A 12777-nucleotide genomic window follows, 5' to 3' on the forward strand; every position below is an offset into this window, starting at 1 on the left:
GTTCAGTCAAATTAGGGTTCAGTGTGTGCGCATATATATTGCCTGTATGAAGTGTAGAAGAATGACCAGTCTGTCAGATGAAGAAGAGCCAAAGTCAGAAATTCAAATAAATAAGTTTATTTGCAGTTTCATGAGCAGAAGCCAGCTTCAACAAAATCGCAAGGAGTTCCCAGGCCGCTCTGACTTTCAGTACAACAATTCAGCAATACACGCAAGTCAAGAAAAGGTGGGATCCAGGTAGAGGAGTTCTCATTGGTTTAAGGAAAAAAAAAAAAAAAAGACAATTCTTAATGTGCATAAATGAAGGATTGTACCCAACTGCAGATATGGATGGCATCATGGTTCTTGGGGGTCAGGCTCCAACTTGAAAAAAGCTGAACCATGGGAGGCATACATGGGCGCAAGAGACAATCTGTTGTAGAACTCAAGGTTATTTATTGTACGTTCAGCTGCCTTAAACTAGCTCAAAACTGACTAGGCCCACTAGAAATCTGTGTGCAGAAAACTGCAGTCTGTTATTCCAGCAAGTCCTTTTATTTTTTTATTAGTTTAGCTCAGTAATAGACACATGCAAGTGTTGAATTTAGTTATGATCTGTACTTATTTGCATCAGTAATGGTCTCATATAACCCATGAGAGACTTGCGCTGTTTACCAAAAAATGGATGCATTTAAACTGTTTATGAGTTTAGTTACTCTAATCCCAAAAGCATTCCACATAAGCGTGCAGATTTGACCAAATTCTGTGCAGAAATGGCAGCAAATGTCTGCAGTTTCTGTCTGGTCCTGGTCATGACTTCTACAGCATCTGCTTCACTGCTTCAAGCTAGGAATGATTGAGCTAAGAGTTACGCGTAAACCATTATGACCCTTTTTCTCCTACTCTCAAGGTGTCCGTTACGGCCCAAAACTCAAAACTGGCACAAGTAATAACAAACCGGAGCACCTGGATGAAACCCACGCAAACGCAGGTGAATGCATGTATAATCGATGATTGACAGACGCATACCGTACAATAAACTGATCGCAGTTAAAAAGGGACACCTCTTTTATTAAACAAGCGAGCAGCAAATGAAGTTTTGTTTTGTTTGATAACGGAGGTGTCTCTGTAAGAATGCACAGATCTATAATGAATGCATTCCATTACTTTAGAAACTGTTTGTGCTCATTTAAGAGAAAATGAGCAGTTAAAAAATAAAACACGCAGGACGGAAATATTATTCCACACAGTGGAATAATCTATACTACTATATCTGTAGTAAATCCCCTAACCATTTACTGGAATCTTAATACTAATCTTAATACTTATTTCTGCCTTGCTTTGTGCGTTTTGCTTCTGTCGATGTAATTCACAGATGATCCTCTAAACTGTGAGCATGAATGTCCGGTAATTATCAAACCTAAAACCAACTTTACCGAGCTGCTGAGGCAAGTTGGAGTTAAACAGGACACCAGCCATCCAGGACTGAGTTCGGGCCTAAACACGTTTCTTTCAGAAATTAGAAAGTTAGCAACACACACCAGAAGATGGCGGCATATCTTCTTTAACCAACAACGTGTAAAACATTTAAACTTTCAAGCACATCCACTAAAATTACAACCATGTAGCACCTGATGCTTAATGTAATGACAAGTCAATACCACACACACTATTCACTAGTCTGTCAAATTTGACTTAAAATAAATATTGACTGCTTTATAAAACTTCGGCCCTGCTGATAAATCCAGCTTAAACCAGCCTAGGTTGGTTGTCTTGTTTTAGCGGGTCAACCAGCCTGGTTTTAGAGAGGTTTTGGCCATTTCCAGGCCAGTTTCCAGACATTTTCAGCCTGGTCTCAGCTCAGGCTGGAAATGACCAGCTAAATCCAGCTTGGCCAGCCTGGTTTAAACTGGATATAGGCTAGTCAAGCTAATTTTAGCTGGTCATCTCCCAACCTGGCCAGCTAAGACCAGGCTGGAAAAGAATGGAAACCAGCCTGGAATGGCCAAAATCCCTCTAAAACCAGTCTGGTCAACCAGCTAAAATTTAAGCTGTTTTTTACAGTAGGATGCCATCATAAGTCTGGTTTTCAGTCATGTTTTGGTCGAATATTAGTTGATACAAAAAACTTAGTGCAGCTAGTATGGCAGTAAAATATGTACGAAATCCACAAATATTTCAAGATTCAATAAGATGCTTCAACGGACATGAAACTAATTCAGTTTTTGACATTTCTGTAGCTCAACGTAGGCTTAGTTTTCGTACAAATTCCTAGCGTATGTTCTTTGTTTATTTTAGTTCTTACCTTAGCATCTGTATTGCGCGTCAACAACACGAGCAAAGGGCATTCGACTGCGGGCTTTAAACAACAGGTGCGTTCGACAACAAGCACAGCTGCAGCCGGTAATCAACGAGATTAGCCGGGCGGGGGCGGAGTTGAAAACGGAGCCGTCAAGGCGGACAGCAGGACACTTCGGGGCTCAAAGTTGCTTTTTTTTATTTTTATTTTTTTTATTATTGAATAGAATAATAACATCACTGCATTGAAGAAAAAATACAATAACAAAAAATAAGAAAGAAGACAGAGAGAGAAAAAAATACACAGCCTCAATCATTAAGAAAAAAGATTGTCATTAGCTTTAAGAAACTTATTATTATTATTATTATTATTATTAATATTAAGCTTAAGAGATTCAATATTGGACGAAATTTCAACAAGGAAAGTATTAAAAATAGGTATTGTTTTTAGAAACTTATTTTTGTGTATAAAAAATTTACAGTGTAACAAAAAGCATGATCATCATCCGAGAAATACAGAAATATATCTTTTATAGACAAATTTAAATCATGTTTAAATAAGGATGATGAATAAAAAATAATGTCATTCCAAAGATGTTTCATGTGAGTGCAACTATAGAATAAGTGAAATAAAGTCTCTTCATGTAGTTTGCAGAAAGTACACAAATTAGATATATCACAATAATTAGCAATTTGGGAATTTGTAGGATAAACATTATGCAAGATCTTAAAATGTATCTCTCTTATTTTGCTGGATAAGCTGAATTTTTCAGATAATAACTATGCTCTCTTCCATTGAATGCAGTCAGAGAAGTTGGTCCGAAAAAATGTACATCTTGGGGTGGTATATACGGGGTTTAAAGTTGCTGCAGTCATGATGATCGATCACATGGCGTCATCATCATTTTTAAAAAAAATGTATTTTATTTATTACAACAAAAGATTTACAAATAAAACAGAATACAGTCTCTACAAACTGCAGTTCATTTTTAAACAATAAGGGAATTATGAATTAAATATATTACAAATGCATGAGAGAAATAAGGGGAAACGAGAGAGCCGCTGCTGAAAAATCCAGCTTAAACCAGCCTAGGCTGGTTGGCTGGTTTTAGCTGGTCGACCAGCCTGGTTTTAGAGGGGTTTTGGCCATTTCCAGGCTGGTTTCCAGCCATTTCCAGCCTGTTCTTAGCTTCAGGCTGGAAAATGACCAGCTAAATCCAGCTAAAACCAGCTTGACCAGCCTGGTTTAAGCTGGACATAACTGGTTTTGGCTGGGCTCTCCGCCTGGCTAGGCTGGTTTTAGCTGGTCATCTCCCAGCCTGACCAGCTAACACCAGGCTGGAAATGGCTGGAAACCAGTCTAGAAATGGCCAAAACTCCTCTTAAACCAGCCTGGTCAACCAGCTAAAACCAACCAACCAGCTTAGGCTGGTTTAAGCTGGATTTTTCAGTAAACATAAAAGCAAACAGGTCTATTAAACACAAAGCAAGCACAAATTCTAAGAGTTTAAACATCACTCGAGGCCAATACTTCTTGTTTGAATATGCTAAAAGGGCTTTACATTTATTTACATTTATAGATGTAAAATTTTACGATATATTAATGTAAAACCCAAAACAAGGTGTTTAGATTAAGTCTTAAACAATGATTAAGATTATTTTGGATAATGAAAGCATTTTTAAAAAAGCACTTTAATCTGAAAAGATTGAACAAAAGGACATTCCTAAAATAAGCGAGCTACTGTACACTTTAAGTAGAAGTTTCCCACAAAGACCAGGTATAAACAGCTTATAGACAGGACATATTTTTATTTTATAATCCTAAAAATAATTTTATAATTATTTAATAAAATAGTTCTTTAACTTAATTTGTTAAGAAATCTTCAGGGTGTCAGGATCAATGATGATAATTATTTTATTTCAAGTCTGTAAGATTTAGTTGAGTTAATATTTAGGTTATTTACTAAATTATATCATTTAAATCGTTTATAGAGCTGAATAAAGTAAAGTAGTCTGTATAAAAAAGGTTGAAAATAAACCTAAGCAAACAAGCCAGCCTTTATAACCAGATTATTTAACAATAAAATGATTACTGCAGTAAAATATTTGTAGTGTTTTTATAAGCATCATGTGTACAAGATAGAGAGGGTATGAAAAGTGAATTGTTTGTTTTGAAATTTGTGAGATGGAAGTTCATTCATTTTCTTGTCGGCTTAGTCCCTTTATTAATCCGGGGTCGCCACAGCGGAATGAACCGCCAACTTATCCATCACGTTTTTACGCAGTGGATGCCCTTCCAGCCGCAACCCATCTCTGGGAAATATCCACACACACACTCATACACTACAGACAATTTAGCCTACCCAATTCACCTGTACCGCATGTCTTTGGACTGTGGGGGAAACCGGAGCACCCGGAGAAAACCCACGCGAACGCAGGGAGAACATGCAAACTCCACACAGAAACGCCAACTGAGCCGAGAATCGACCCAGCGACCTTTTTGCTGTGAGGCAACAGCACCACCTACTGCGCCAACTTATCCAGCACATCTTTTACGCAGCGGATGCCCTTCCAGCCACAACCCATCTCTGGGAAACATCCACACACACACACTCATACACTATGGACAATTTAGCCTACCCAATTCACCTGTACCGCATGTCTTTGGACTGTGGGGGAAACCGGAGCACCCGGGGGAAATCCACGCAAATGCAGAGAGAACATTCAAACTCCACACAGAAACGCCAAATGAGCTGAGGTCCAAACCAGCGACCCAGCGACCTTCTTGCTGTGAGGCGACAGCACTACCTACTGCGCCACTGCGTAGCCTGTGAGATGGAAGTTGTCCAATAATAAACCTGAAACACAAGTGGTTGTTGTCATGCGTTGAACTCAGCCAATCGTGTAATATCGATGTCGTCCTCAGAGCTTGTGTAGTCACTCTTCAGATGCTGCACTGGCTGAATCAGTCATCTGATCTCAGTGCAGTTTTATGCCACTTGTGAAAGCATCACATGTAGCATAAATCCGGCGCAGCATCAATCCTAACAAAATATCTAACCAGCATTTAGAAGACAGAAGACCAACCTTTAAGACGATCGATCTGTGCAGCTCTGCATGAAGTCGAACGCACCAAATGTAACCCCAGCGGTCATACACCACCCAACCCACTGCGAGCTGGGATTGAACATGCGACCCTCTGCATGGTAGTCGGTTACTCTAAGAAGGAGGCTAAAGACCATGGCCTCTAGCATCTGTCGCTAGAACACCTTTAGAGGTCAGAAGAGTGAGGTTTACCTGCACAGCACTTACTAGCTAGCCTCCGTTACACTCACTACCCTAAACCTCACTCTCATCCAGGTCTAATTTCTTTAGATTGTTTGACTATTCTAAAGAAAACTTGAAAAAAGTGTATATAATTGTATTCTATTAGCCAAGTTTCATATTCACAAACTGAAGTTTAGTGGCTCTAAACCTTTCTTTGATCTTTTCAAAAGTTTAGTGGCTAATTCATACGAATTCGTACGAGTTCAGTCGTACGAAATTGTACGATTTTAAAAAGGTGGCGTGGCACCTAACCCCACCGTCATTGGCGGATGAGCAAATCGTACTAAAATGTATGAATTAGATCGTACAAATTCGTACGAATTGCTGTGAGATTGTGTTGTCATTATATTTTTGTTACCCCGGTGTTTGTTTGTTTTTATGTTTATTTCTGTGCACGTTTTCATTTATTTGTATTATTTGTCTCTATGTATGTATTTGCTTTTGATCTACATCTTTAATAAAAAAATAAATATAAATAAATACATTCCTTTTGTGCTTAAATGTATATATACCGCCTACTAGTGGTGATGTAACGATACAAACTGGGAAGAAATTAATTTGTGTAAATATATTTTATCAATGAATCCTAAAAATGCATTTAAAATTTGCATAAATCGACAATTCTTATAAATGCTTTTTAAAATACTATTATTTACCAGTTCACTAGTTAATAAATGACCCAATACTGTGTTTTTCTATAACTTTAATTGTATATTTTCCAAGTTTATCAGTTCGCTAGTAAATAAATGACCCAATACTGTGCTTTTCTACAACCATAGGTAGGCCAACTATTTTAGTTAATATTTCAGTATGCTGTAGCATTAGTAAACAAAGGGTTGTAATTACTGAAAACAGTATAATATGGTAGAAACACTATAAACTATGTGTGCATATCATGCATAAAAGTTCTGGAAAATGGTAAAAATAAAATAGTTCATAAAATGTTTGATGTTGTTTTTTATTTCACAGGACCCCCCAAAACATCCCCCAAAATCTATTATTTTGCATATTCAAGAGAAGGGAGGAAACCTTCAAGAAGCAGGAGAAGAAACTGACCCAATTTTTTTCTTCATGGGTAGAAATATGACACCAGCTCCTCTTCTGCCAGCTCTCAGCCTGGGCTCTTTTCTCAAACGACTCCGTCTTTGCTGTGCACATTTACACCAAATGCCAAGCGCTTGAACAAAACACACATCTGGCTCTTTTTACACGTGGATTTTTCCTGCAGCAACAAGTTCTTCACAATTCCCCAAAACAACAAACCGGCGAGTGTTTTATAGCGTAAAGAAAACTAAACAGACACTTGGAGTTTTTTAAACTTGTTTTTTTTTCACCCTGGACGTCGGCTTTGTATTCAGTACACATTGGAAATAGTTGTATTTATCATCATCCCGTTTGGACTTCAGACTGATGTGTGAGTAAAGACTGCGTCAACATCCGCTAAACTTCTCTTCTTTGTGTGCATCCTTCCCTCAGGATCTCTGAAAAGGCTCTTCTTTCAAGGCTCGACTTTGGGGATAATGTAAATAGCCGTTTCCAAACTAAGGATTGATGTTTTTGCAATAAGAAAGCAATGGCACGTTCGGTAGTAAAATTGTGTCTAGTCGTATTTTTCTTTGGACTTTTGTTGTTCACGCTTCCATCCGCGAGAGCCGAAGAAGATGTGGAGGAGGAGAGATCATGTCAGGGCGCTTTTGACTTGTATTTCGTCCTTGACAAGTAAGTTTAATGAAATCCTTCTGCTCTGTCTTTTGTGAACAAAGAACTTCAGCACTCTTTAATCCGCTTCCATTCTCTCCAAACTTAAAGGAAAGTTATATATTAATCCTCTCAGTCTTAAAGGGGCAGTTCGCTAAAAAAAAAATTCTAAAGAAAGCTGAAAGCTATTTACGTCTATAGAAGGAAAAAACAAATGTAAGTCAATGGTTACACGTTTTCAACATTCTGCAAAAGAAAGTCAAACCAGTTACCAACAAGAAAAGGATGAATGATGACTAAAGATATTTTGAACAAACAATTACTATGGAAGTCGATGGTTACAGGTTTCCAACATTTTATAAATATCTTCGGTCATCATTTACTCATCCTTTACTTGTTACAAACTAGTTTGACTTTCTTTTCTTCTGACGAACACAAAGGAAGATATTTTCAAGGATGTTGGAAACCCATTGACTTACATTTGTTTTTCCTTCGGAAGTCAATGGTTACAGGTTTCCAACATTCTTTAAATTATTTTTGGTTATCATTTACTCATCTATTGGTTCTTGGTGGTTTGACTTGCTTTTCTTCTGTTGAACACAATAAGAGATATTTTGAAGAATGTTGTTACCATTGACTTCCATAGTAAAAGACAAAACAAATGCAAGTCAATGGTTACAGGTTTTTAACATTCTTCAAAATATCTTCTTTTGTGTCCAACAGAGGTAAAGAAACTCAAGCCAATTTACAACAAGCAAAGGATGAGTAAATGGCGACTGAAGATATTTTGAAGTATGTTGTAAACCAGTAACATTTGTCTTCCATAGTAATAAAAAATATATAGTCATTGGTTACAGGTTTTCAACATTCCTCAAAATATCTCCCTTTCTCTTCGACAGAAGAAAGTCAAACCAGTTAGGAATAAGACAAGGATGAGTAAATGATGACCAAAGATATTTTGAAGAATGTTGGAAACCTGTAACCATTACATAGTAAAAAAAAAAGGTAAGTCAATGGTTACAGGTTTCTAACATTCTTTAAAATATCTTCCTTTTGTGTTTGACAGAAAAAAAAGAAAGTCAAACCAGTTTCGAACAAACGTAGGATGAGTAAATGATGACCGAAGATATTTTGAAGAATGTTGGAAACCTGTAACCATTGACTTCCATTGTAAAAAAAAAAAAAAAAGTATGTCAATAGTTACCGGTTTCCAACATTCTTCAAAATATTTCCCTTTGTGTTCAACAGAAGAAAGTCAAAACAATTTGGAACAAGTGAAGAATAAGTAAATGATGACTGAAAATATTTTGAAGAATGTTGGAAACCTGTAACAACTGACTTCCTTTAAAAAACAAAGGAAGTCAATGGTTACAGGTTTCCAACATTCTTCAAAATATCTTCCTTTGTGTTCAACAGAAGAAAGTGAAACCAGTTTGTAACAAGTGAAAGATGAGTAAATGAGGCCCGAAGATATTTTGAAGAATGTTGGAAACCTGTAACCATTAACTTCCATAGTAAAAAAAAAACAAATGTAAGTCAATGGTTACAGGTTTCCAACATTCTCTAAAACATCTTGCTTTGTGTTCGACAGAAGAAAAGCAAGTCAAACCAGTTTGCAACAAGCGAAGAATGAGTAAATGATGACAAATTTATTTTTTTGGTGTGAACTGCCCCTTTAACAGCTGTCGAACTGTATGTTATCCAGCATAAATCCGTCAATCACATATGAAGGCAACTCGATCTGTATGAAGTGCAAATGTCAGGGATGCTTTTGTGGTCTGTTGGCCTGATGTTTTTCCACACTGAGAGAAAACGGCCTGAATAAAGTAGGCCAGTACATTTCCACTCACATCCTCCTTTTTCTCCCCCAAATTTCTCACATTCCCCAACACCGAAATAGATATTCGCCAGATGTCCATTGTTTGGTATCACTCGACTGGGTTCAATCTGAGTTCAAGGGAGGCCGAGAGACAATACTATGCACAGTATACTAGACAACACAAGTCATCCAGGTTGTATTCTTTTATTGTGGCAGCTTGTTGTTTTGCGCTCTGTGTGTGAGCCGTGATGGACAGAGAGGGGTGGTACATGTAAGGTTTGCTGAATAGGCAGTTTACAGCTTCATTCCTCTGTGGTTCTCTTTTCCTGCCTCTGATCCTTCACCATTGTTTAAAAGACCCAGAAAGGCAACATCCTTTCCCATGATTTGCTTATGTGGGAAGATGCTTCACAGGATGTTTAATCAAACTGAGTATTTGTGACCCTGGACCATAAAGATCAGTCATAAGGGTCAACTTTTCGGAAATTGAGATTTATGCATAATCTCAAAGCTGAATAATAAAAAAAGCAAATGTAAGTCAATGGTTACAGGTTTCCAACATTCTTCAAAATAGATTCCTTTGTGGTCAACAGAAGAAAAGAAAGTCAAACTAATTTGAAACAAGGGTGAGTAAATGATGACCGAAGATGTTTTGAAGAATGTTGGAAACCTGAAACCACTGACTTCCTTAGTAAAAAACAAAACAAATGTAAGTCCATGGTAACAGGTTTCCAACATTCTTCAAAATATCTTCCTTTGTGATCGACAGAGGAAAATAAAGTCAAACCTGTTTGCATAAAGTGTGAGTTAATGACAACCGAAGATATTTTGAAGACTGTAGGAAACCTGTAACCATTGACTTCTATAGTAAAAAACAAAACAAATGTAAGTCAATGGGTTACGGGTTTCCAACATTCTTCAAAATAGCTTCCTTTGTGGTCAACAAAAGAAAAGAAAGTCAAACTAATTTGGAACAAGGATGAGTAAATGATGACCGAAGATATTTTGAAGAATGTTGAAAACCTGTAACCATTGACTTCCATAGTAAAAAAAAAAAATGTAAGTCAATGGTTACAGGTTTCCAACATTCTCAAAAATATCTTCCTTTGTGATTGACAGAGGAAAAGAAAGTCAAACCAATTTGCAACAAGTGAAGGATGAGTAAATGATAACCGAAGATATTTTGAAGAATGCTGGAAACCTGTAACCACTGACTTCCATAGTAAAAAAAAAACAAATGTAAGTCAATGGTTACAGGTTTTTGACATTCTCCAAAATATCTACCTTTGTGTCCAACAGAAGAAAAGAAAGTCAAACTAGTTTGCAACAAGTGAATGATGTGTAAATGACAATCGAAGATATTTAGAAGAATGTTGAAAACCTGTAATCATTAGTAAAAAACAATACAAATGTAAGTCAATGGTTACAAGTTTTTTTAACATTCTTCAAAATATCTTCCTTTGTGTTCGACAGAGGAAAATAAAGTCAAACCTGTTTGCATAAAGGGTGAGTTAATGACAACCGAAGATATTTTGAAGACTGTAGGAAACCTGTAACCATTGACTTCTATAGTAAAAAACAAAACAAATGTAAGTCAATGGGTTACGGGTTTCCAACATTCTTCAAAATATCTCCCTTTGTGTCCAACAGAAGAAAACAAAGTCATCCAATTTGTCACAAGTTAAGGATGAGTAAATGATGACCGAAGATATTTTGAAGAATGTTGAAAACCTGTAACCATTGACTTCCATAGTAAAAAAACCTGCTGGATAAATTGGCGGTTCATTCCGCTGTGGCGACCCCTGAATTAATAAAGGGACTAAGCCGATAAGAAAATGAATTTTAAAAATTCCCTCGCGGGCCGGATGAAAGTGTTCAGCAGGCCGCATATGGCCCGCGGGTCTTAGTTTGCCCACTTCAGGGTTAAAGAGAAGAGGGTGGGTGGGGGTATTAGTCGACAGCAGCCTCTGTAGGATTTATGCGAGAACAGCAGGAGCGTACAGCACTCGCTATAGAAATTTGAGATCTGAAAAAGAAAACAAAAACAGCCGAAAAAACGTAGCTGCTGGGACGTATTTCACGCTCTCCATAAATGTATACAGGGGTACGTACTGTATCAATAATAAGCCTGGGCTGAAACAATTGTACTTTGTTTACTGCAAACTCACAGACTTTTCTATTCACATGCATAACGCATATTTATTTTCCTCATCTAAAATCTAGAATGTGTTTACAGAGTGATATTTTTCTGGTCCCAGAACTCTGTGGTCAGTAGTTTTGTAAAATATAAACAGATGTTTCAATATAACGTTAACAAATAGTCTCTATGTGAGTTTATGTTTTGAGTTTTACTGCAAACGTCACATCCACAACGCTGGAACTGCCCAAGCACTGCTATCAAGAGAACAAATGCTTTAGATCATACAGGAGTGGAATGTTACATCACAGTTTTAAACATCAGGATTGCGTGATAGACCCCTGCGCTGTATGTTCAATGAATTTCATGTGTCATGCAACATTCCCTGTAACTGTTCAGCTGGCTAAAAGCTAATGCAACTCATACTTTTCCACCCGGTTTTTCTCATGATGTGATGGCAGAAGACACAGCCAACCCCAGCTCCCCCCCCCCCTAGTTTTTCTCTTCACAGACTTTGGAAAAACTGACATTTAGTAAAATCGCATGCACATGGACATCTGCAGCCCTCTGAGAACATTACAAGCCGTCAGCTTCTTCAATTTAAGTCATTTGATGTGCATTATTCAGTATTGGTATTCATTGCGTGCATGTCATTTTTGTTTGGTCATGTGCCGTCATCAGCAAGTGAGCTGAAGGAGCAGAGCATCACAAACAACACATGTATTGCACAAGTGTTTGGCTTCAGGTGCGCCATTATTGGACTTCTGAGAATGAGCTTTCCTAGATTTGTTTTTTCGAAGGAATTGTCATGTTTATCTGATCTGAAACTATTTTGTTGACATCTTACCTCGGCCTCGCAGTCCCAAATTGTCAGATTTAGGATTTAAGTTGCTTGAGGCCAATAGGAAATCATTTAATCTAAAACTACTAACTAACCACTGTAAAAAGAGATTAGGTTATTTAATTTCAAAATGGTTAACCTGTTGCCTTAAAAGAGAGAAGTTGACATTACTTAAAAAAAAAAAGTACATCTGTTGTAATTGGGAACTGTTGTGTTAACTTAATTTTTATAACATGTATGTGATTGATTTAATAATTATAAAGCAATGGATGTACTTACTTTTTAAAGTAAAGTCAACTATATGATTTAAAAGCAATGGGTTTATTTAATTTTGTCAAGTAAAGTCAACTAATCGCTTTAAAAGCAAAGATTACTCTTTTTTTTTACACTTTTATGCCAACTAATCACTTAAAAAAGAGTGATCTTGTTGCTTTTTACAGTAATGTCAACTAGTTGCTTTAAAAGTGTCACGTTTACTCACTTTTTCAAGTAAAACCAATAAATTGATTTAAAAGCAATGGGTTTACTCACTTTTTTCAAGTACAGTCGACTAATCGCTTTAATAGGAACATGTTTACTCACTTTTTAAAAATAAAACCAACTAATCGATTTAAAAGCAACAGATTTACTCGCTTTTTTCAAGTAATGTCAACTAATCGCTTTATTAGCAACAGGTTT

The 12777-nt window shown here is 36.9% G+C and overlaps 2 protein-coding genes across 5 annotated transcripts in view; both read left to right on the forward strand.

The window, feature by feature from the left end:
• Window positions 1-12777, forward strand: part of frmpd2 (FERM and PDZ domain containing 2) — a 423788-nt gene that overhangs the window by 139708 nt on the left and 271303 nt on the right. The gene's annotated exons all lie outside the window — the stretch shown is intronic.
• Window positions 6678-12777, forward strand: part of antxr1c (ANTXR cell adhesion molecule 1c) — a 67393-nt gene continuing 61293 nt past the window's right edge. For all 4 annotated transcript variants that reach the window (XR_012387769.1, XR_012387770.1, XM_687270.9 and 1 more), the window contains exon 1: window positions 6678-7323. Coding sequence is in view for 2 of the 4 variants with exons in the window: in XM_687270.9 (XP_692362.2) it covers window positions 7178-7323 (146 nt within the window). In the remaining 2 variants the exon portion in view is untranslated. The remainder of the gene's footprint in view (window positions 7324-12777) is intronic.

This window comes from Danio rerio, chromosome 12 (assembly GCF_049306965.1).
Source record: "Danio rerio strain Tuebingen ecotype United States chromosome 12, GRCz12tu, whole genome shotgun sequence".
In the NCBI taxonomy this organism is placed as follows: Eukaryota; Metazoa; Chordata; class Actinopteri; order Cypriniformes; family Danionidae; genus Danio; species Danio rerio.